We start from the raw sequence: 19,754 nt of genomic DNA, 5'->3' as shown, positions 1-19,754 counted from the left end.
GCGCGTCCCGCAGTGCGCGCCTCTCGCCCGAAAGCGCTCGCCGCCATGGGTCTCACCGCGAGCTCGCTCAATCTCACGCAGTACGACATCGAGGACGTTCAGCAACACTGCGGCGGTAAATTCACCTCGCGCGAGATCCAAGCGCTGTATCAGCGCTTCCGCGCGCTCGACAAGAAGCACAAAGGATTCATCACGGAGGACGAACTCATGGCGATTCCCGAGCTCGCCATCTCCCCGCTCGCGCCGAGAATCGTGCAGATGTTCCAAAACCAAAACTTTAAAGACTTTGTGCGCATGATCAGCGCTCTGAGCTCCAAGGCGACGCGAGAGGAGCGATTGAGATTTATGTTTCATTGCTACGACGTCGATCGAGACGGCGTCGTGTCGAGGAGCGACTTAGAAACCATCACGAGACACCTGGTCGGAAGCTCGATTTCGCAGGAAGACTTCGATCAATTGATCTCTAAAGCGTTCGGGGAGCTGCGAAAGATGCGAGGGGGCGAGGAAGACGCGGGAGGGGTGACGTTCGAGGAGTTCGCGGCGCTGCTCGCGCGCGTCGACACGCTCCCCGCGGTCAAGGTTCCCTTGGAAGACGATTGACGGAAGACGGAACGAGCCCGTCCGTGGTTTTAGACGACGACGCGCGATTGTAATCCTAGTTAGCCGCGCGTGCGTTTTCGGACGCCTCACACCTCGACCCATGGCGCCCGTCGCGCGCGCGCCGCCCGTCGCGGTGACGCCGCGACGCCGCGTCGCGTGCGCTGGAACGCGAGCTCGGGACTCGAGCGACGCCGTCGGCGACGTCGCCCGCCGCGCGTGTTTGCTGTTCGCCCCGTCCGTCGCCGCGGCGCTGGGACGCCGCGCGGCTTTCGCGGACGAAGCGTCGGTGAAAATAGTGCGCGACGTCGCGGGATTCGGCGCCAAGGAGGCGACGAGCAAGAGCTTGGTGTTGGTCAAGTACGAGGGCACGCTGGCGAGCGACGGCGCGGTGTTCGACACCACCCTGGGCGGGCGAGTGTACGCGACGAGCTCCTCGGGCGTGGGCTCGGTGAGCATAGCGCCCGCGGCGGCGAGACCGGTGGTCGTCAATCTGAGCTCGGACGCCCCGGTGCCCGGGGTGCCCGAGGGCTTGCGCTTGGGCATACGCGGCATGCGCGTCGGCGGTACGAGAACGTTCGAGGTGCCGCCCGAGTTGGGATTCGGGTCGGCGGCGGCGCGGTCGCCGTACGCGACGATTCCCGCGAACAGCGCGTTGAAATACGAAGTGACGCTGTTGCGTCTCAGCGACACCGGACCGGACGCGTTGTACGCCGGCATCTCGCGATGCGGTCTCGGCGGCGCGTCGCAGATGAGCGACGGGTGCGCGAGCGTCGAGCCCATGGAATAGCGAACCGAACCTCGCGACGTAGCAGCGCGCGCCGCGGTTGTAACCACGACGGTATTGATCAACTGTGGAGATGCAATAAATAAAAAAATGTGTAAAATATTGGGAAAAAAGAAGAGTTATACGTGATCGAGCAGCGGACGCCCTGGAAACTCTGGCAGTCGAAAAAAAGCCGAACAAGAGACAGCGAACGCTCGCTTGCGACGCGTCGGGATGAAAGGATTTGAGTCGTTTGAGGCGTATCGCGACGCGTTCGCGCAAGCGACGCTTGACATCGCCGCGCTTCCCGAAGGTAAAAAGTTAACAGGTGCGCGACAAATCGTGATCCTGCCAGGGATCGAACCTGGAATCTCCGGTTTGCGACTCGAACGGCTCGTTCGACGGAGTGTTGTGTGTGCGTTTCGGCACTCATGGCTCTAAATCACGGTAAAGTACCGTGACTACAACCGTAGACCGGCGCCTTATCCATTGGGCCACAGGACCTTCGTACTTAACGTTCGGTGAACGCTACATACCGGGAAAACTGAAAACACGATCGACCCCACCCCGATCGACTGTCTAGCGTCAATGTTATGGGCGACGCGCGTGTTCGCGTGTTCGCGTGTTCGGGATTCCGGCGCGCGACGTTCCGGCGTTCCGCGTCACGACGCGTCACGACGCGACCTTCGACGCCCTCCTCGCGATGGCGTCCGACGACGAAGCGCGCGATGACGACGATTTCGACGTCCTCGCCGCGGCCGGGAGCTCCGACGACGACGCCGACGCCGACGATTTCGACGATGGGTACGGATCAGATTTGATGGGCGACGCCGCCGATCGCGCGCGCCTCGCGTCGTTGAACGAACTCGAGCGGGAAGAGATCATGCTCGAACGCGCGGACGCGCGAAAGAGGCTGGAATCGCGACGCGCGATCATCGCGGCGGCGCGATCGAAGGAATTGGAGCTGGCTCGGAAGAAGACGGGGGCGCGGGCGATTTCGAGTAAACAGCGGGACGAGTTAGAGGCGCTCGAACGCATCGCGGAGGCGAAGAAACGAAAAGAACGCAGTCGACGCGTGTTCGGTGATCTGAGCGAGGACGAGGAAGAATTTGGCGGGGCAGCCTCCGAATCGGAAGACAAAGAAAGGGTCGCGAGACCTCGGCGGAAGAAACGCGAAACCCGAGCGGACGTCGATCTTGAGGCTGAATACGCGTCGTCCGACGTTCCGGCGACGCGCGATGAGATCGCGTCGGTGACGGTGAAGAGACATCAGCTCGAGCAGTGGGTGAACGAACCGTACTTTGAAGCCGCGGTGACGAATTGTTTGACGCGCGTCGGCATAGGACTCAACAAGGAAGGGCAAAACGTCTATCGCCTCGTCGAGATCGCGGGCGTCGCGGACGGCAAGTACAAGCAATACTCGCTCAAAAAGTACGAGTACTTGGCCAACAAACCGCCGACGCAAAAGTGGTTGATTTTGCGCTGGGGAAAGTCTGAAAAGACGTTTCGACTGAGCGAGGTTTCAAACTCCGACGTGCAAGACGCCGAGTGGAAAGCCTGGGTGGCGCACTGCGCGCAGGCGGGGTGCACCCCCATCACCGCGCGCGATGTGAAGAAGTGTCTTCAAGGGTTGGAAGAGGCGAAAAATTACCGATACACGAGCGACGACGTGACGAAGATTCTCGCGGAGAAGCGCGAAAAGCAAGGGACGCGTCACAACTTATTGTTTGAAAAGGAGCAAATCAAGGCGGCGATCGCGCACGCCGAGGCGGAAAACGATTTAGATAAAGTTGAAGAGCTTCGTCAACGTTTCGACGAGGTCGATCGAGAGATAAAGGACAAATTGCAGCAGAGAAGCGGGTCGACGCAGGACGCCCTCGCGAACATCAACCGCCGCAACGAAATCCAAAACAGCGAAAAGCTCTCGAAGCGAGCGTCCGAGCAAGTGGCGAAACTCAAGGCGGGCGTGTTGAACACGGGCTCAGGCGATCCATTCAGTCGTCGCCCGACGCGTTTGACGACGTATTGGGACATGGGCGCGGGCGCCGCCGAGCGATCGGCGACGGCGGCGGAAGAAGAAGAAGCCGCGGCGGCGACCGCCGCGGCGCTGGCGACCGATGGTGGAGACGAAGAAGACGACATCTTTCTCACCGCGGGTGTGGACGCGCAGCAAAGCGAAAAAGAACTCGTAGACGTGCTTCAGCAGGCGCACCGCGAAACCGTCGGCTCGCTCAACATCGATCTCAGTCGACTCGACGCGCCCGCGGACGCGGACGCCCTCAGGCTCAAGACGACGAAGAGTGTGCTCGATCGCGGTGCCGTACTTTTGAAATCCGCCTACGACGCTCAACGCGCCGAGCAGCTCGCGACGCAACCGCCCGGTAAGGCTTTCACCGTCGCCGAATACTTGGCCGAATTCGTGGCGCCGACGTGAGCGACCGAACGACGCAACCTTGTAGTGACGAATTTACACAATCTAGTAGCTATACCCGAATAACGATCCCTCTAACTCCGCAGCGGCGGCGACACCAGCGTCACCGCGTCGCCTCTGATGAACAAGAAGGGCACACTTCTCTTCGTCGTCTTCGTAAACTCCTCGAACGTCTCTTCGTCCGTCTCCGTGCTCGTGATCACTTCCTCCACGTCACCGAGGATCATGTTCAAGTGTTGATCGTACGCCTGCGCGCGAAACCACGGCGAAGAGTCGTCAGTCGTCGGTCGAGCGATCGCTCGTTCGATTCGCGATCGCGTCGCGTCGATTCGCGGCGACGACGCACGTGTAAGCGCCCTCTGGCCTCTCTGTCGCCGCGCAGCTTGACGTAAACCTTCTCGTCGAGGGCGAGGCGGATCAGGTCCAAGGGCTCGCGCACGGCGGCGTCTTCCTCGGCGGCGGACATGGCCAGGGAGGCGCGAAGTGGCGACGGCGCGAGGCGCGAACGCGGACGCGGACGCGGAGCGAATCGAATCGCGAGCGTGCACGGCGCGTGACGACCGGCGCGCGGAACGGACTAAGATTATGATACAAACGCGCGCGACCGTTCGAGGGCTAGAACGCGTCGACGTGAATCTCGCGCGCGACGGCGCGAGGGCGCGACGAGGCGAAATCGACGTCCAAGTCGAGCCACGCGCGCCAATCGTCCACGTCGTCGGCCGCGCGCGGCGAGCCGCGCTGTTCGACCCACTTGGGATCGTACGAGGATTCGTCCGCGGCGTACGGCCAGTGCGGGCTGAGCGTCACCGTGCGACCGACGATGAGGAGCGTCGGCGACACGAGCTCGCACGCCGCCGCGGCTTCGGGTAGGTGCTCGATGGAGCTAAACACTCGACGTTCGTCCACGGTCGTGCCGCGCTCGATCGCCACCGCGGGCATATCGGCCGGAAATCCGCTCGCGATGAGCTTTTCGCTGAGCTTCGGGAGCGTGCCCAGACCCATGTAGACGACGAGCGTCGTCTCGACGTCGGCGCTCGTCACCGCGAAATCCACCGGATCGCTCGCCGCGCCCGTGGCGTCCTCGCGCGACCCCGCGCCCTCGCGCAGATGTCCGGTCAACAACCGCACCGACGTCGCCACCCCGCGGTGCGTGAGCGGTATGCCGAGCTCGCTCCCGACGCCCGCCGCCGCGGTGATTCCCGGAACCACCTCCACGCGCACGTTCGGATTGTGCTCGCGCAGGAACTCGAACTCCTCCCCGCCGCGCCCGAACACCAGCGGATCCCCGCCCTTCAACCGCAGGATCGTCGCCCCGGCGTCCGCGAACGCCGCCAGCAGTTCGTGTATCTCCTCCTGCGTCCGCGTGTGGTACCCCGCTCGCTTCCCCACGTACACCATCCGCGCCTCCGCGCGCGCGAGATTCAGGATCTCGTTCGACACCAATCGATCGTACAGCACCACGTCCGCGGTCTGCATGAGCTGATACGCGCGAAGCGTGAGCAAGCCCGGGTCGCCCGGTCCGACGCCCACCAGGCACACCCTCGCCGCGCGCGCGTCGTCGCGCGTCGTCGCGCTCGACGCCCTCGCGCGCCCTCGCGCGCGCAGCAGCTCGAGCGCGTCGAGCGCGTCGTCCGCCGCCGCGTCGCCGCCGCCGTCGGCGCGCGCGGCGGCGCGCGCGCGTCGATTCGAGTCGTCGCCGCCGAATCGTCGCGCGGCGGCGAATCGTCGCGCCGTCGCGCGCGACGCCGCGCGCGGGGCGGACCGAGACGGCGCGCGCGGCGTCGGCGTCGTCGCCGTCGCGAGCACCATCGCGCGAGACGGCGCGCGACGCGGTGCGGCGACGAGATGTGGCGCGCGTGTCGACCCGTCGAAAGCGTCGCGAAGGGTCGCTGTGGCTCATTTTTTTACACAAAGGTGATTTGCGCGAACAAATCGACGCGCGAGAACGCTTCACTTGGTGTAATACTTGAGGGTGCGGTCGAAACCGCTGAGGATGAGGGCGTCGCCGGCGACGTCGACGGCGGTGAGCTTGCCCGCGGCGCCGTCGCCGATCTTCTTGTGCGGGGCGAAGTCGCGCGCGGAGTAGACGACGACGGAACCGTCGTAGCTGGAACTGGTGAAGAAGGCGCCGTTGGATGAGGTTTTTTCGTACCTGACGCAAGAGACCAGGGCGGAGTGCGCGGCGTTGGTGTACGCGCACTCGGCGGATTTGCGCAAGTCCCACGACTTGACGGTGCGGTCGTCGCCGCCGGTGACGACGTGGTAGCCGTTGGGAGAAAAGTCCACGGAGAGGATTTGCTTGACGTGACCGCGTAAGACGGCGATGGATTTGCCGATGCGCAGATCCCACACGCGCCCGACGGCGTCTAAGCCCACGGACGCGGCGAGCGAACCGTCGGGGTGGAACGCGACGTCGTACACCTCCTTGGCGTGGCCCTCTTGACACAACAACTCTTCCCCGGTCTCCGCGCTCCAAAGCCGCCACGTGGCGTCGAAGGACGCGGTGGCGACGTACTTTCCCCCGTGTGGATGAAACGCCACGCGCCCGCATCGAGAGGCGTGGCCTTTCAACTCCGCCGCGCGACTTCCGTCGGCGTTCCAAATCGCCGCAGAGCCGTCGGCGTGCCCGGTGACGATGCGCGCGCGACCGTCGCCCGCGTCGAACGCGTCGATTCCAGTGATTCGATGATCACTCGCTCGAATGACGAGCTCGGAGGTCAATTTTCCTCCCTCTACGTCGCACGCCCACTTGCGCGCCTCCCCGCTCCAACTCGCGCTCACCGCGTTTCTCCCTCCGTTATAAAACTTCACCTCACAGATCGGTCGCGACGCGTCGCCGATCTCGCTGCACTGCGCCTGGAACCCCGACGTCGACGCCACCACCGCATCGATCGTCGCCCGTTCGTCTTTTCTCCCTCCCTTACCTCTCGCCTCGCGTTGCGTCGCCACGCGCTTCGCCGCCCGCGGCAGCGACCACTCCGCGATGTCTATTCGGCACTCCAGCAACCGTTCCGTGCCTTCGGTGTAAAACGTCTCCTTCTGCGTCGCGTGCGCGTTATATTCTCCCTCGTCGACGATCGTGGCGCCGTATTTATCCGTCGCCGTTCGCGTCCCCGCGCCGTCGTCGAGTTCGCCGCCGTCTCGCGCGTCCAACGACGCCAACAGCGCGCGCAATCGATCCCTCCGCTCGCTCTCTCGCTCGCCGAACAGCGTGATCGGCTCGCGGTACTTTCGCAGCATCGCGCGCACGTCCGCATCGTGCGTCGGCGCGTGCGTCGCGCGCAAACGTCGTCGCGACTCGAATTCGCGCACCAGCTCCTCGCGCTGTTTCCGCGCGATTTCCGCCGCGCCGCGCAGTTCGACGTCCTCGGCGTCCGTCATCGCGCGTCGAGCGTCGCGTTCGCGCTCGCGCGCGCGCGCCACGGCGCGAGCGGCGCGTCCCGGCGACGGCGCGCGCGGCGCGATGTGCCGATTCGACGTTCGCCGGGTCGCGCCGTCGCCGCATTTCGCGCCCGCGCGCGCGCGCGACGCGTCATGGAGCCGCGCACCGCGGTCGAGGACGAAGCTAACGCGATGCGCGAGCGCGAGGACGCGCTTCTGGCGATTCGCGAGGCGCTGTCGGGGCGCACGCGCGAGGTTTTTGACGCCGCCGCCGCGGACGAGGACGACGAAAACGACGAAAACGACGGCTGGACGGCGCACGACGAGGCGCGCGACGACGACGAGGCGTACGACGACGACGTGAACGATCGCTTAGACGCGCTGGACGCGCTGGATGACATGCGCGCGCACAGGGGGGAGGCGTCGACGCGGGACGCGCGCGCGGCGCCGGGGTCGGCGGCGGCGAAGCTCACGCGAGCGAACGTGGCGAGGCCGAACGCGAACGGGGGGGCGGGGAACAGGACGCGCGCGGTGACGTTCGCTGGAGGGAAAGGGAAAAGCGCGAACGGCGGCGACGCGGGCGCGGGCGCGGGCGCGAGGACGACGAGGACGACGCGCGCGGAGACCAAGGTGACGAACGCGATGAAAGAGGCGAGACGGAAGGAGGATAAATCGATGTCGTTGAATAAGGATAAGGAAGACCGCGCGACGGTGGAGCAAGCGTTGGATCCGCGGACGATGTTGATTTTGTTCAAGATGCTGTCCAGGGAGACGTTCACGGAGATTCACGGATGCGTGTCGACGGGGAAGGAGGCGAACGTGTATCACGCGCGAAAAGACGTCGTCGTCGGGGAAACTGGCGCGAGAGAAGTGACGGACTTCGCGGTCAAGGTGTATAAGACGTCAATTTTAGTGTTCAAGGATCGCGATAGATACGTCAGCGGGGATTGGAGATGGCGGAATGGGTATTCAAAGAAGAATCCGCGGAAAATGGTGCAGACGTGGGCGGAGAAGGAGATGCGGAACTTGATTCGGTTGAAGGAGGCGGGCTTGCGCGTGCCCGCGGTGGAGATGCTTCGCTCGCACGTCTTGGTGATGGAATTCATCGGGAACGATGGCATCGCCGCGCCGCGATTGCGAGATGCGGACATATCAGTCAAGAAGATGCGTTCGTTATTCACCGAACTCATCGTCGACGTGCGCATGATGTACCAAAAGTGTCGTCTCGTGCACGCGGATCTGAGCGAGTACAACTTGTTGTTTCACGACGGACACATTTGGATCATCGACGTCTCGCAAAGCGTCGATCAGGACCACCCGCGGTGCTTGGAGTTCCTGCGCGAAGATTTGCTTCACGTGATTCAATACTTCGCCAAGCAAGACGTCGCCGTGCCGACGGTTCGCGAATTGTTCGACTTTGTCACCGACCCGGCGATCAACGATGACAACATGGAGGCCGTGCTCGAGGCGCTGAGTGAGTCCGCGGAGGAGCACGCGGTTGAACTCAAGCGCGTAAACGCCCAGCTCAACGCGCTGAACTCGGCCGATCCCGACTCCCAGTTCGACGACGAGATGATGGAACGCCGCGCCGAGGCTGAGATTCAAGCCAACGTGTTCCATCAGGCGTTTATTCCGCGCGCTCTGGACGAAGTCGATCTGTTTGAGCGCGATCAAAAGCGCTTGATTCAAGGCAAAGGAGAGAGCGAAGGAATTTATTATCAAACCATCACAGGCATGGCGGACGATTTGAGCAGCGTGCGCACGACGCCGACGCTGTTGATGACGAAGAAACTCGACGTCGTGGACGAGGACGAAGACGAGGAGGACGAAAACGACGACGAATCGGGCGATTTTGACAGCGAAGACGGATCGGACTCCGACGAGGATTCCGAGAATGGCGGGGGCAGACGGAGATTCCCCAAGGAAGTCGTGGACAAGGACGCCGTCAAGGCGGAACGAAAGGCGGCGGCCAAGTTGCAGAAGCAAGCGGCGGCGGAGAAGCGCAAGACGAAAATTCCGAAGAAAGTGAAGAAGGCGAAAACGAAAAAGAAATAGCAACACATTCAATAGCAAGAAATAAGATAGCGACAACGAGAAGGATAAACTAGAGTTTGCAAGCGGCGACGTAGTCTTCCGGCACGCGCGTCTTCACGTACGCCTTGAAGTCCGCGTACGAGGTCAATCCATCGCGTTCGCGCGATTTCGGCGTCAACGCCATAGGCTCGCCGTTATACACCGCGCGCACGCCGACGGATCCATCCTTCATGCGCCACGTCTCGAAAATCAACGAACTTCCCGTAGGCGGCCACGTCGTGAGCGTCGATCCGAGCGTCCCGAGCGCGGAGAAGAGCGCCATGATCGTCGAATCATGACCCGCGTAAAGACTTAGCTTGACTTTTCCGCCGTGTTCGCCCATTTCTTCGCAAATTTCACGGAGCAGTTGCGTACCCATGATGCCGTTCGCGAGCGGGCTCGTGAACGTCGCGAAATGTCTGTCCTCCATCATCGTCAACAAAGACCGCACTTGATCTTTCGTCACGCCGCGCGGCAGGGGCAAATCGTGATTGATGCGACATTGCAGTGGGTCCCATACTTCCAGCAACCCCGCCTTTTTCTCCCGCGCCGTTTCGATCGACTCGCGCAAGCGAGCCAACGTCTCGTCGTGCGTAAACTTTTCGTCGTTCGACGCCATCGCGCCTCGAAATACCTCACTCAGCCTATCGCACGCCGATCCCGGTTTCGGAAACATCGTCTCTCGCTCTTTCTCTCGAACCTCGATGATCAAAGGCGAGCCTCCACCACCGTTTTCCCACGCATCCGGCCATCCGCCCGCGAGCGCGTTCGCCGCGCTCGCCACGCACCTCGACGCCGCCGTCGACCGCACCTTCACCTCTCCTTTCGCCACCGCGCGCGCGAAATCGTTCGACAAAAACTCTTGCGCGATCAACCACTCTCGTATGATCTCTCGTCCGAACGCTCGCATCTGCGTCGCGCCTCGCGTCGTCAGCCGTCCCTCCCAACCGCCGGCGCCTCGCGGGACGCACGTCGCCTCCATCTCCGACCGCACGCGCGCGAGCCGACGCAGCCGCTCTTCGTCCGCCGCGGACGGCAGTAATCGTCGCCACGTCTCTTCGAGGTCCTCGAGTCCGGCGCCGAGGCCGGCGATGGGCGTGCGGTCGCCGTGTCTGAAGACGGCTTGGACGAGCAGGAGCTCGCGCGCGTCGTGGGGCGGCGCGCGCGCGACGCGTCGCGCGTCGTCGCGCGCGCGCGCGTGCGAGACGAGCGGCATCGTCGCGGTCGCGGCCGCGGCGCCGGTGAGGGCGAGGGCGCGCGCGCGGGCGAACATGCGAGGCGCGCTGTGCGGCGCGAGACGCGCGAGGCGGCGCTTTACGGAGGCGACGGACGCCGCGGCGGATGTTTCACGCGGAGCGTCGATTCAGGGACGATGAAACGCTCGTAGTTCTATGTCTATGTTCTACTTTCAGTCCTTCGAGGCGCCATCGGTCGTGATGGCGCGTCTAATGTGTACGTCTAATGTCGCGTCGAGCAAATCGTCGACGCGAGGCGACTTCGCCACTTCACGCGACTTTCTTCGGCAGCGACGCGCGAGGAAGACGGAGCGTCTCCGCGCAGTGAACGACGGCGCCGGCGATGTGGATGAGACCGACGTTGCCCGGTGCGGCGGCGCCGGCGGCGAGACACCACGCGACTTGACGTGCGCGCGACGCGCCCGACGACTGATCGCGAGCGATGGCGCCGAAACGCGTCGACGCCGCGGCGAAGCAGAGCGCGACGGCGTCCATCGCACCGAACGGCGGCACCAATGCGTGAAAACCATACGTCGGTAAGGTGCGAAGAACGTGGTGCGCCCACGCGATGAGAGATGGGACGTGCGCGAGCACCATGCACGTCGTCAACGCGCGTCTGACGTCGCCGCGAACGTCGAACGCGCGATTCGCTATCCACCCACTCGCGACGTAGACCGCGAGCGACGCGATCACGGATTCCACGACGCGCTCACGAAGTATGCTCGGTGATGCTGCGTGTGCGATGAGCGCGAACGCGAAGGCGCTCATCACCGACCGCGGCGCTAATACGTTGGCGACGACGCCCGCCAGAGCGCTCGGCGTGCGCTCTTGCGTCGCCTCGTACGCTCGCGCGGGCACCCCGAAAGTCGGTGACGGCGCGCGCGCCGCGTCTTTATCACCAAGTGCGTCGCGAAACGCGCGCGCGCGCTGGTGCGCGGTGAGAACCTTCGATCGTGGAAACGCCTCGGCGAATCCACGCGAGATCGCGACGATTAACTGTTTGCACCAAGCCGCGCATCGATGATCCGCCGACACGCCCACCCGCGACGCCGTGCTCGCGCTCGCGCTCACACCGAGCCCTTCTTCTACCCAATCATCGACAAAACCCATCGGGCTCGAGCTCACCTGCCGATCGCGCTCGCCACCGACGACGCTGACGAGCGCCACGCTCCGTCTCGCGTCGCTCGTTCGCCAACGTCGCCGCACGCCCGCCTCTCGCGCGCGCTGCGTCAACGTCAGACTCACCGGATTCCACGCGCTCGGCGTCGCTAGATTCACTATCGTCAGCCCTAACTCACTTCCCAGAGCGCTCGCCGCGGCTTCCATCGCCGCCAATCCTCCCGCGCTGTGTCCCACGACGCTCCATCCCGCCACGACGCGTCTTTCCGTCCTCGCGCGCTCGAGCGTCCTCAACCCATCCAGCGCCCGCGCCACGCTTTTCGCCTGTCTCGCGAGTAGCATTCCATTATACGCGCTCAGTTCTTCCGCGAAATCCAGGGCGTAGTGCTCGACGCGGCATCCTTCGCTCTCGAGCGTCCCGCTCGCCGCGCTTCGCGCTTGCCCGTAACCGCCCCCCGTCCCCGGGACGAAGACGTTGATCACCACGCACGCGCTCGCGTCGCCGCTCGCGCGCGCGCGATCGTCGACGTCGTCATCGCGCGCGCGCGCGTCGCGGTAGCGATACAGCGCGTGCGCGGGCGACGCCAGCGCGACGTTCGTCACCGGGAAGAAACTCGGGTACATGTAGCTCATGTCGCAGCGGTTTTCGCCGCCGTACGCCGTGGACAGGACGACGCACCACGCCGCGGCGACGGCGACGAGAGCGACGACGCCGGCGACGTCGAACGCGGCGAGGCGCGCGGCGCGCGGGCGAGGCATCGCGCGAGGCGAGGTCTGCGGGACGACGCGGCGAGACGGCGGCGAGACGACGAACGCGCGTTACAAATCCGCGCGCGTCGGCGACCGCGCCGCGAGACGCCGCGCCGCGCGCTCACTTTCTAGATTTTTTCGCCGCGCGCACGGCGTCGGCGGCGGCGCGCTGCGCGCGCGCGCGCGCCTTGGTGGCTTCCCGCACCGCGGCGCGTTCGACGCGCTTCGCCTCGCGCTCGGCGATCTCTCGCTCGCGCGCCTCCGCGCGCGCCCGTCCCTCGGGCCCCCCCAGCCCGCGCAGCAATTCATCGCGGGTCAAATATTTCCCATTCTTCCCGCGAATCCTGTTCTTCGCGTGCGCCGACCGCGACGGATGTTTCGCGTTGACGACGCCCGGCGTCCTCGTCGCGTTCGCCCTCGCGCGCTTCTGCCGCCGCCGCACGATGGCGTCGTACTGCTTCGCGTTCACGTACACCGCCGCGTCCATCGTCGGCAACAGCACGCGCGGATACTGCGCCAACTGCGCGTACGCTCGCGCGACGACGTCTCCCGCGTCGCCCGCGCGTCTCGCGCTCGCCGTCGTCCTCGCGCGCGCGTCCGCCTCCCTCCCCCCCCCCGCGCGCGCTCGCGCCTCTCCGACCCCCGCGAATCCCCCCGTCGTCACCGCGACGCTCCGTCGCGCGTCGCCGCCGTCGCGCGTCGCCGTCGCGCGCGTCGTCGCCGCCGTCGGCAGCCCGAGCACCCCCCCGAACGCGCGCGTCGTCTCGACGTCCGCGCGTCGCGCGTCGCGCGCGTCGCTCGCGGCGCGCGACGTCGACGCCTCGCGCGACGACGCCGCGCGCGTCGTCGCGAATCGCCGCATCGAACGACGCGCGCGACGCGCCGCGCGACGCTCGATCCGTCGACGACGAATCAGAGACGCGGATGGATCGATGGATGAATCGGTATCGCGTCCGCGTCGTGTCGCGTCACGGATCGCGTTACGGATCGCGATCCCGGATCGTCGACGTTTCGAGCGTCGCGCGCGGGCGTCGCGTCGACGAGAGACGCGCGCGGTCGACGGCGACGGGCGATTCCATCCATCCATCCATCCATCCATCCATCCGTCAGAGACGCGCGCGCGGCGTTCGATCGCGCGCGCGCGTTCGATTCGGTGGTTTCGCGCGCCGTTTTATCGTCGCGATCGGCGCGCGGTCGAACGCGAACGATCGATTCGATTCGCCCGCGCGTCGTCGATCGATCGCGAACGAACGATCGATCGACCGTCGATTCGATTCGTTTCCGCGACGGACGGCGCGATATCGACGCGAGGGACGATCTCGGCGAGGCTCGACGTGAGCGCGGTCGTCCCTCGCGAACGGCGCGCGCGGACGCGTGCGCGGACGCGCGAAGCGCGCGCGCGCGATGTCGTACAAGGACATGTCGCGCGGGGGGCCGCTGGAGGTGCGCACGCGGGGGCCGCCGTTCGGAAAGATGCCGCGCGCGGAGCAGGGAATGAAGCGAAGCGATTCGATCGGGATGATTGAAAAGTATTGGAACGATGAGGAGGAGTGGCGAGGGTATCACCCGAACGCGTGCGACGAGGAAAACAAGTTTGTCGACGCGGCGGAGGGGAAACTGTTGACGGTGTTTTTAGACTACGACGGGACGCTGGCGCCAATCGTGCCGGAGCCGGATAAGGCGTTCATGAGCGACGAGATGCGGGAAGCGGTGCGGCAGTGCGCGAAAAGGTTTCCCACGGCGATCATCAGCGGTAGATCGAGGCAGAAGGTGTCGCAGTTCGTAAAGCTGGACGAGTTGTACTACGCCGGGTCGCACGGGTTGGACATCGCGGGGCCGAAGACGACGACGGATGGCGAGCCGATTGAGAAGAAATTGGCGCATCAACCCGCGCAGTGGGCGCGCGACGTGATGGATCGCGTGACGAAGGAGTTGATCGAAAAGTGTGCGGACATTCCGGGGACGAACATCGAGCACAACATGTTTTGCGTCTCGGCGCACTACCGCGCGGTTTCGGAAGAGCTCAGGCCTCGCGTCGAAGCCGTCGTGGATGAGATTTGCGCCTCGGAGGAGTGCTTGATCAAGCACGACGGTAAGATGGTTTGGGAGGTTCGGCCACGCGTGGCGTGGGATAAGGGTAAGGCGCTGTCGTACCTGCGAGACGCCCTGCTCCCAGACTTGAGCGAGAAGGGGTTCAGACCCGAAGACGTCTTCACAATTTACATCGGCGACGACGTCACGGATGAGGACGCGTTTATGGAGATTAACGAAGAATTGGGCGATCACTTGGGCGTGGGACTTCTGGTGTCGAGCTCACCCAAGGTGAGCGCGGCCAAGTTTAGCCTGCGCGACTCGGGTGAAGTATTGCGGTTCCTCACTCGACTCCGCGAGCTCGGCGACGCGGGCACGATCAAAACGCTGCCTTGACTTCGCTTCACCAGACGATTCCACCAGACGATGTTCCACCAACTTTTAGCGCGCGCCCCCTCAAGTCAACTGTAAACAAATCACTTTCCCAATAACATATGACGATGATTACAAACAAACAAATACGCGGCGCTACTTGCTCTTGCTCTTGCTCTTGCTCTTTCCCTTCGCTTTCCGTCGGTTCGCTCGCGCGTCGCCCGAGGACGCCTCGACCGCGAGGGGCGCCAAGTGTTCGATGGCTTCCGTCACATTTTTCTTCTTGCCGATCTTCATCGACGCGTGTTTCGCGAGCGACTTGATTTTATCGAATCCCCCGACCACGGTGTTCTTTACCGCCTCGACGTTCTCCGCGTGCCGCTTGTGCTCCAAGTCGTCTACCTTCTTTTCCAACGCGGCGATTTGCGCTCGCAGCGTCTCCGCCTCGGCTACGGCGCGATTCTTCATGCGTCTACACGCTTCTTCGCGCCATCTCGCGCCTATTTCCAGGGCCTTGGCGTCCGAAACGTCCTTCGCGGCTTCGGCTCGAACCTTCTTGACCAAGTTCACGTGATCGACCGCCATTTGTTTGCACTTCACCTCCTTGACGGAGTTTCGGCGCGTCATCAATTTTTCCGACGCCGCCTGCACGTCGGCGGATTCAGCCTCGGCCAGGGCGAGTTTCTCGCGTAGTTCGACGAGTTGCGCGCGCAGCTTCGTCGCTTCCAACGCCGCGCGAATTTTCGCCGTCGTCATCGCGTTCAAATCCGTGCGAAGCTTCCTCACCGTCGGCTGACGCGCGAACCACGCGACGACGGCTGGGAGGACAAACTTGCCAACCTCGACGACGACGCCCATCGCGTTATCCGTGGCTCTTCCGTCGCTCGACGCTCGAACCGCGGATCGTTTCGACGACGAAGACGACGAAGACGGCGCGGCGCTCGAACGCGATGCCGCCGCGGCGGCTTTCTCAGCCGCCGCCGCTTCCTTCGCCGCGCGCGCCGCCTCCGCCTTCGCCGCGCGCTCAACCTCGCGCGCGGCCCTCTCTGCCTTCACCAACGACTCTTCCGCCCGCATCAACGCCTCCCTCTCCTCCTTCGTCGCGTCTCTCTTCGATCCGCTCGCGCGCAACTCCTCCGCCGCGCGTCGCCGCGCCGTCGCCACCTCGCGCGCGCTCGACGCGACTTCGTTCTCGAACAACACCGCGCTCGATTTCTTCCGCAGCGTCTCGTACGGATTCGGCCCCAACCCCGTGTCACCGTTCGCGTTCCCTTTCCCGCCCTCCCGTCGCGCCGCGTTCCCGCGCGTCGTCGCGCGTCTTCGCTCTCGCGCCGTCGTCGTCTTCTTCCCCCCCGCGCGCGTCCTCGCGTCCCACTCCCCCGTCATCATCCCGAGCGTCGCTCGCGCCGCGTCGTACCGCGACCGCGCCGATCCCGCCGTCGCGCGCGCGGCGAGCGTCACGAGCGACGCGTCCTCGTCGCGCGTCGCGCGCGCCGTCGGCATCGCGCGCGACGATTCGCGATTCGAATCGGAATCAAATCGTTGTCGAAATCAAATCGAGTCGCGGACGCGATCGTCGCGCGGGTCGTTCGCGTCCGGGATGGGAACGCGCGTCGGGACGCGAATCTCCGCGTCGTTCGCGGGAAGCGCGCGCGCCGCGACGCGTCGAGGGCGCGGACGCGAGGCGCGACGATGTGCCGACGCGCGCGCGACGATGTGCCGACGCGCGGTCGGTGGTGTCGCGCGTCGCCGCGCGTACAGAGCGCGTTTCGAACGGTATGAAAGCGATGCGCGCGCGCGCGTGGTATAATGTATACGTCACTGCGTGCCGTACGTATAGACCGGTCGGTCGCCGTGTATACACCACGCGTTTCGAACGGTATGAAAGAGACGCGCGCGCGTGGTATAATGTATACGTCACTGCGTGCCGTACGTATAGACCGGTCGGTCGCCGTGTATACACCACGCGTTTCGAACGGTATGAAAGAGACGCGCGCGCGTGGTATAATGTATACGTCACTGCGTGCCATACGTATAGACCGGTCGGTCGGTCGTGCCGACGATTCGCCGCACACGCCGACGACGATGCGACGCGCGACGGCGGCGACGACGGCGACGACGGCGGCGACGGGACGCGCGCGCGTTTCGCGACGCGCGCGCGCGAGTTTCGCGACGCGATGGACGGCGACGCGACGACGCGCGACGCACGACGCGACGGGACGCGCGACGATTGGGAATCGACGCGGCGGCGGCGCGATGGACGGCGCGCGCGCGGCGCGGGACGACGGCGCGACGAGGGCGACGGGGGAGAAGCGCGAGGAAACGGCGACGCGATGGGACGGCGCGACGACGCGCGCGGACGGCGCGAGGAGGGCGCCGGGGGGGGGGCGCGCGGCGCTGTTGGCGGCGCTCGCGCTCGCGGCGTCGACGGGCGCGCTCGCGACGCCGCGAGCGGCGAACGCGGGAACCGGGGATCGGGTGAAGACGTCGACGGTGGTGGGGAAGCGCGCGGGCGCGATGAGGGCGCTGGATGAGTTTGACGCGCTGCGCGGAAGGGTGCGGAAGACGACGACGGACGCCATGCGGACGAGCCTGCAGACGGTGGGCGATTTCATGGGACGCGTCGAGGCGAAGACGCAAGAGGATTGGCACATCGAAGACGTGTGGGTGCTAGTGGCGTGGAACTGGTGCATCCGTCGAGGACGCGAAAAATTGTTCGAGGCGGCGGAGCGCGCGAAGAACGCGCTCAACCCTTCTCGAACGCCGAAAACGTTTCGAGGGTCGTTTCTGGACTGGTTCAGGCAACCGATGCAGCTCATTCAAGCGCTCTTCGTGTTGAGCTACGCCTTCGACGTCGGTTGCGATATGATCGATCAGTTATCCACGGAATGGGACATTCCGGATAACATAAAGCTCGGCTTCGATAAAGGATCGTACACGTTCGCGACGGGAATTTTGGTCGTGATGGTGATTCAAAACTACGGACCGAGATTACTCGGTAGATTTTTCCCGTCGATACGATACGACGCATCGCTACAACTCGTCATCACGCGTCTCACGAGCGCGTTCGTCGTCGTCGCCACGCTCATGCTCACGCTCGCCGCGTTCGGCATTCCAGCCCAAGTTCTCTTCTCTTTCGGTGGCCTCGGAGGTTTGGCTTTCGGTTTGGCGGCGAAAGATTTCATAAGTAACCTCATCGGAGGCTTGGTGCTCGCCGTGATGCGCCCGTTCAAGGTTGGCGAAAAGATTTATCTCACCGGCGGCGGCGGCAAGTATCGAGATTCAAAGGAAAAAGACGTCAGCAATTATAAAGTGGACGAGATCGGTTGGTATCAAACCAGACTCATCCCCAAGGATGGCAAAGTCACCACCATACCGAACGGTTATTTTCTCGGCGCCAACGTCATCAATACCTCTCGAGAACCGAACGAGTTCGTCGGACCGCAGCTTCGCATAGCGATTCCTGATTACGAAGGCATCCCGGCGCTGACGGAGGAAATCACGACCTTCTTGACGAACCATCCCGACGTGCACGCGTCGTACAAGCCACCGCTTTGCGTGCTCAAGAAGATCGATGTCGACCATCTTTCAGTTCAAATCGAGCTGTTCATGTACGGTGACGCGCATTATGGCAAAAAGATTTGGAAAAAGAAACGCGAACTGGTGCTCATCGATTTACTTCGCATCGTAAAGAAACACTGCCCGAACTCTCCGGCGCTGCCGGTCTCCGAGGTCGACGGCTACGTCAAATAGCAGAATACCACTCAAATAATTGAATACACCAGCGGACGCTTGCGCCGACTATGTATCATCTAAGTCCAGTTTTGTAACAAATATTTGAAGTCCTACGTACGTACTACGCGTACAAGTTTTCCGCGCGAGTCGGCGCCATTCGCGGCTTGAACTCGCACTCCACCGCGCACCCAACGAGTGCGCTCGCGTGCGCCGCCGCCTCTCGTGACGCGCCCACGTCCGCGCCGCCGTGGATCACGCGCACGGGTTCGCTCTCTGGAATCGCAATCACGCGCGCGGCGACGCCGAGCGCCTCGCACGCGCTCGCGATGGCCGCCGCGCCGTTCGATCGCAGCAACAGTCCCACCGGTAACGGTCGCGGCGACGCCGGCCACGCCCCATCGCGATCCATGCGAACTCTAGTTGTATCCAACGCGTACGCCACCACGCGATCGATCGCCCCGAGCGACATCTCCGCCTCGCTCGTCTCGTGTTCCGAACACGACGTCAACGCGAGCACCTTCGTCTCCCCCCCCTCCTCGCACCCACACGCCCGCAGCGTCTCTCGCGCCCACGCCCGCGCGCCGGTCGGCGATATGTCCTTCAGCGTCTCCGCTATCACCACTCGAGGCGCGCCCTCGCCGCTTTCGTACAGCGTCGTCCACGCGTCGTCGCCGTCCTCCGCGCCGAGCGCCGCCTCGCCGCAATCCGCATCCGCGCTCAGCACCGCGCCGTACTTCTTTCCTCGCGTCCCTCGGACGACGGCGCGCGCGATCTCTCGTCCCGCTTCGCTGTCCACGGCGACGACGACGACGCGCGGCGCCGCGCGCGGAGCGCCCTCGCGCGCGTCCGCGACGAAGGCGCGCGCGAGAGATTTCCGCGCGTACGTCCCGCGACGTCCCGCGAGCGCGCGCTCGAGCCGTTCGTCGATGCGCGTGCGCGCGAAATCGTGCCCGTCGTCCCCGAGCTCGAGCGGGGACGTCCACGCGGACATCGCGGCGCCGTCGAATCGCGTCGACGCGCGTCGGTCGTCGCCGGCCGCGCTCGAAACGAAAACCCGTAACTTTGGACGAATCATCGACGCGAGGGCGATAAATTTGAAATTTTATCATTTAGTTGGTATGATGTCGTATAATACGACATAAAGCGCTATCTCGATCCGATGGCGCAGTGGAAGCGCGTCTCCTTTACATCGGCGAACGCCCAGACTCCGGCGCGCGCGCTCGAGTGTGGCGCGTCACCGCGAACGCGGAGAAGGTCGGGGGAT

At 64.4% G+C, this 19,754-nt stretch overlaps 15 protein-coding genes across 15 annotated transcripts; 7 read left to right on the top strand and 8 right to left on the bottom strand.

Annotated features, from left to right (window-relative positions):
- Positions 1-45: 45 nt before the first annotated feature.
- On the top strand, positions 46-480 carry OSTLU_8354 (predicted protein; the record flags this gene model as incomplete). The annotated part of the gene is made up of 1 exon (XM_001422608.1): positions 46-480. A coding segment is annotated over one exon (435 nt), but the record flags the coding sequence as incomplete, so codon positions are not given.
- Positions 481-700: 220 nt separating this feature from the next.
- FBP17-1 (peptidyl-prolyl cis-trans isomerase, FKBP-type) lies at positions 701-1,387 on the top strand (the record flags this gene model as incomplete). The annotated part of the gene is made up of 1 exon (XM_001422607.1): positions 701-1,387. One exon carries the CDS (start codon positions 701-703, stop codon positions 1,385-1,387), a length of 687 nt encoding a protein of 228 aa, XP_001422644.1.
- Positions 1,388-1,597: 210 nt separating this feature from the next.
- OSTLU_29331 (predicted protein) lies at positions 1,598-1,804 on the top strand (the record flags this gene model as incomplete). Its single annotated transcript, XM_001422606.1, has 1 exon — positions 1,598-1,804. One exon carries the CDS (start codon positions 1,598-1,600, stop codon positions 1,802-1,804), a length of 207 nt encoding a protein of 68 aa, XP_001422643.1.
- A 186-nt stretch (positions 1,805-1,990) lies between these two features.
- On the top strand, positions 1,991-3,797 carry PAFD3501 (predicted protein; the record flags this gene model as incomplete). The annotated part of the gene is made up of 1 exon (XM_001422605.1): positions 1,991-3,797. Exon 1 carries the CDS (start codon positions 2,067-2,069, stop codon positions 3,795-3,797), a length of 1,731 nt encoding a protein of 576 aa, XP_001422642.1. The 5' UTR covers positions 1,991-2,066.
- A 71-nt stretch (positions 3,798-3,868) lies between these two features.
- Positions 3,869-4,260, bottom strand: OSTLU_43771 (predicted protein; the record flags this gene model as incomplete). The annotated part of the gene is made up of 2 exons (XM_001422432.1): positions 3,869-4,042; positions 4,141-4,260. The coding sequence occupies 2 exons, from the start codon at positions 4,258-4,260 to the stop codon at positions 3,869-3,871; spliced, it is 294 nt and encodes a 97-aa protein (XP_001422469.1).
- Positions 4,261-4,556: 296 nt separating this feature from the next.
- OSTLU_4668 (predicted protein) lies at positions 4,557-5,333 on the bottom strand (the record flags this gene model as incomplete). Its single annotated transcript, XM_001422431.1, has 2 exons — positions 4,557-4,854; positions 4,885-5,333. Coding segments are annotated over 2 exons (747 nt in total), but the record flags the coding sequence as incomplete, so codon positions are not given.
- Positions 5,334-5,744: 411 nt separating this feature from the next.
- On the bottom strand, positions 5,745-7,175 carry OSTLU_43856 (predicted protein; the record flags this gene model as incomplete). Its single annotated transcript, XM_001422430.1, has 1 exon — positions 5,745-7,175. The coding sequence occupies one exon, from the start codon at positions 7,173-7,175 to the stop codon at positions 5,745-5,747; it is 1,431 nt and encodes a 476-aa protein (XP_001422467.1).
- Positions 7,176-7,805: 630 nt separating this feature from the next.
- Positions 7,806-9,005, top strand: OSTLU_2858 (predicted protein; the record flags this gene model as incomplete). The annotated part of the gene is made up of 2 exons (XM_001422604.1): positions 7,806-8,672; positions 8,748-9,005. Coding segments are annotated over 2 exons (1,125 nt in total), but the record flags the coding sequence as incomplete, so codon positions are not given.
- Positions 9,006-9,220: 215 nt separating this feature from the next.
- Positions 9,221-10,521, bottom strand: OSTLU_25825 (predicted protein; the record flags this gene model as incomplete). The annotated part of the gene is made up of 1 exon (XM_001422429.1): positions 9,221-10,521. One exon carries the CDS (start codon positions 10,519-10,521, stop codon positions 9,280-9,282), a length of 1,242 nt encoding a protein of 413 aa, XP_001422466.1. The 3' UTR covers positions 9,221-9,279.
- A 232-nt stretch (positions 10,522-10,753) lies between these two features.
- OSTLU_29324 (predicted protein) lies at positions 10,754-12,361 on the bottom strand (the record flags this gene model as incomplete). Its single annotated transcript, XM_001422428.1, has 1 exon — positions 10,754-12,361. One exon carries the CDS (start codon positions 12,359-12,361, stop codon positions 10,754-10,756), a length of 1,608 nt encoding a protein of 535 aa, XP_001422465.1.
- Positions 12,362-12,473: 112 nt separating this feature from the next.
- On the bottom strand, positions 12,474-12,839 carry OSTLU_29323 (predicted protein; the record flags this gene model as incomplete). The annotated part of the gene is made up of 1 exon (XM_001422427.1): positions 12,474-12,839. One exon carries the CDS (start codon positions 12,837-12,839, stop codon positions 12,474-12,476), a length of 366 nt encoding a protein of 121 aa, XP_001422464.1.
- Positions 12,840-13,870: 1,031 nt separating this feature from the next.
- Positions 13,871-14,779, top strand: OSTLU_43599 (predicted protein; the record flags this gene model as incomplete). The annotated part of the gene is made up of 1 exon (XM_001422603.1): positions 13,871-14,779. The coding sequence occupies one exon, from the start codon at positions 13,871-13,873 to the stop codon at positions 14,777-14,779; it is 909 nt and encodes a 302-aa protein (XP_001422640.1).
- A 132-nt stretch (positions 14,780-14,911) lies between these two features.
- Positions 14,912-16,442, bottom strand: OSTLU_29321 (predicted protein; the record flags this gene model as incomplete). The annotated part of the gene is made up of 1 exon (XM_001422426.1): positions 14,912-16,442. The coding sequence occupies exon 1, from the start codon at positions 16,139-16,141 to the stop codon at positions 14,912-14,914; it is 1,230 nt and encodes a 409-aa protein (XP_001422463.1). The 5' UTR covers positions 16,142-16,442.
- A 389-nt stretch (positions 16,443-16,831) lies between these two features.
- OSTLU_29320 (MscS family transporter: small-conductance mechanosensitive ion channel) lies at positions 16,832-18,544 on the top strand. The gene has a single exon (XM_001422602.1). It carries the CDS (start codon positions 17,273-17,275, stop codon positions 18,506-18,508), a length of 1,236 nt encoding a protein of 411 aa, XP_001422639.1. The 5' UTR covers positions 16,832-17,272; the 3' UTR covers positions 18,509-18,544.
- A 67-nt stretch (positions 18,545-18,611) lies between these two features.
- On the bottom strand, positions 18,612-19,481 carry OSTLU_18927 (predicted protein; the record flags this gene model as incomplete). Its single annotated transcript, XM_001422425.1, has 1 exon — positions 18,612-19,481. The coding sequence occupies one exon, from the start codon at positions 19,479-19,481 to the stop codon at positions 18,612-18,614; it is 870 nt and encodes a 289-aa protein (XP_001422462.1).
- Positions 19,482-19,754: the final 273 nt, after the last annotated feature.

The sequence above is a fragment of the Ostreococcus lucimarinus genome, chromosome 20 (genome assembly GCF_000092065.1).
Source record: "Ostreococcus lucimarinus CCE9901 chromosome 20, complete sequence".
Taxonomy (NCBI): Eukaryota; Viridiplantae; Chlorophyta; class Mamiellophyceae; order Mamiellales; family Bathycoccaceae; genus Ostreococcus; species Ostreococcus sp. 'lucimarinus'.
This window is presented reverse-complemented; position numbering and strand designations above follow the sequence as displayed.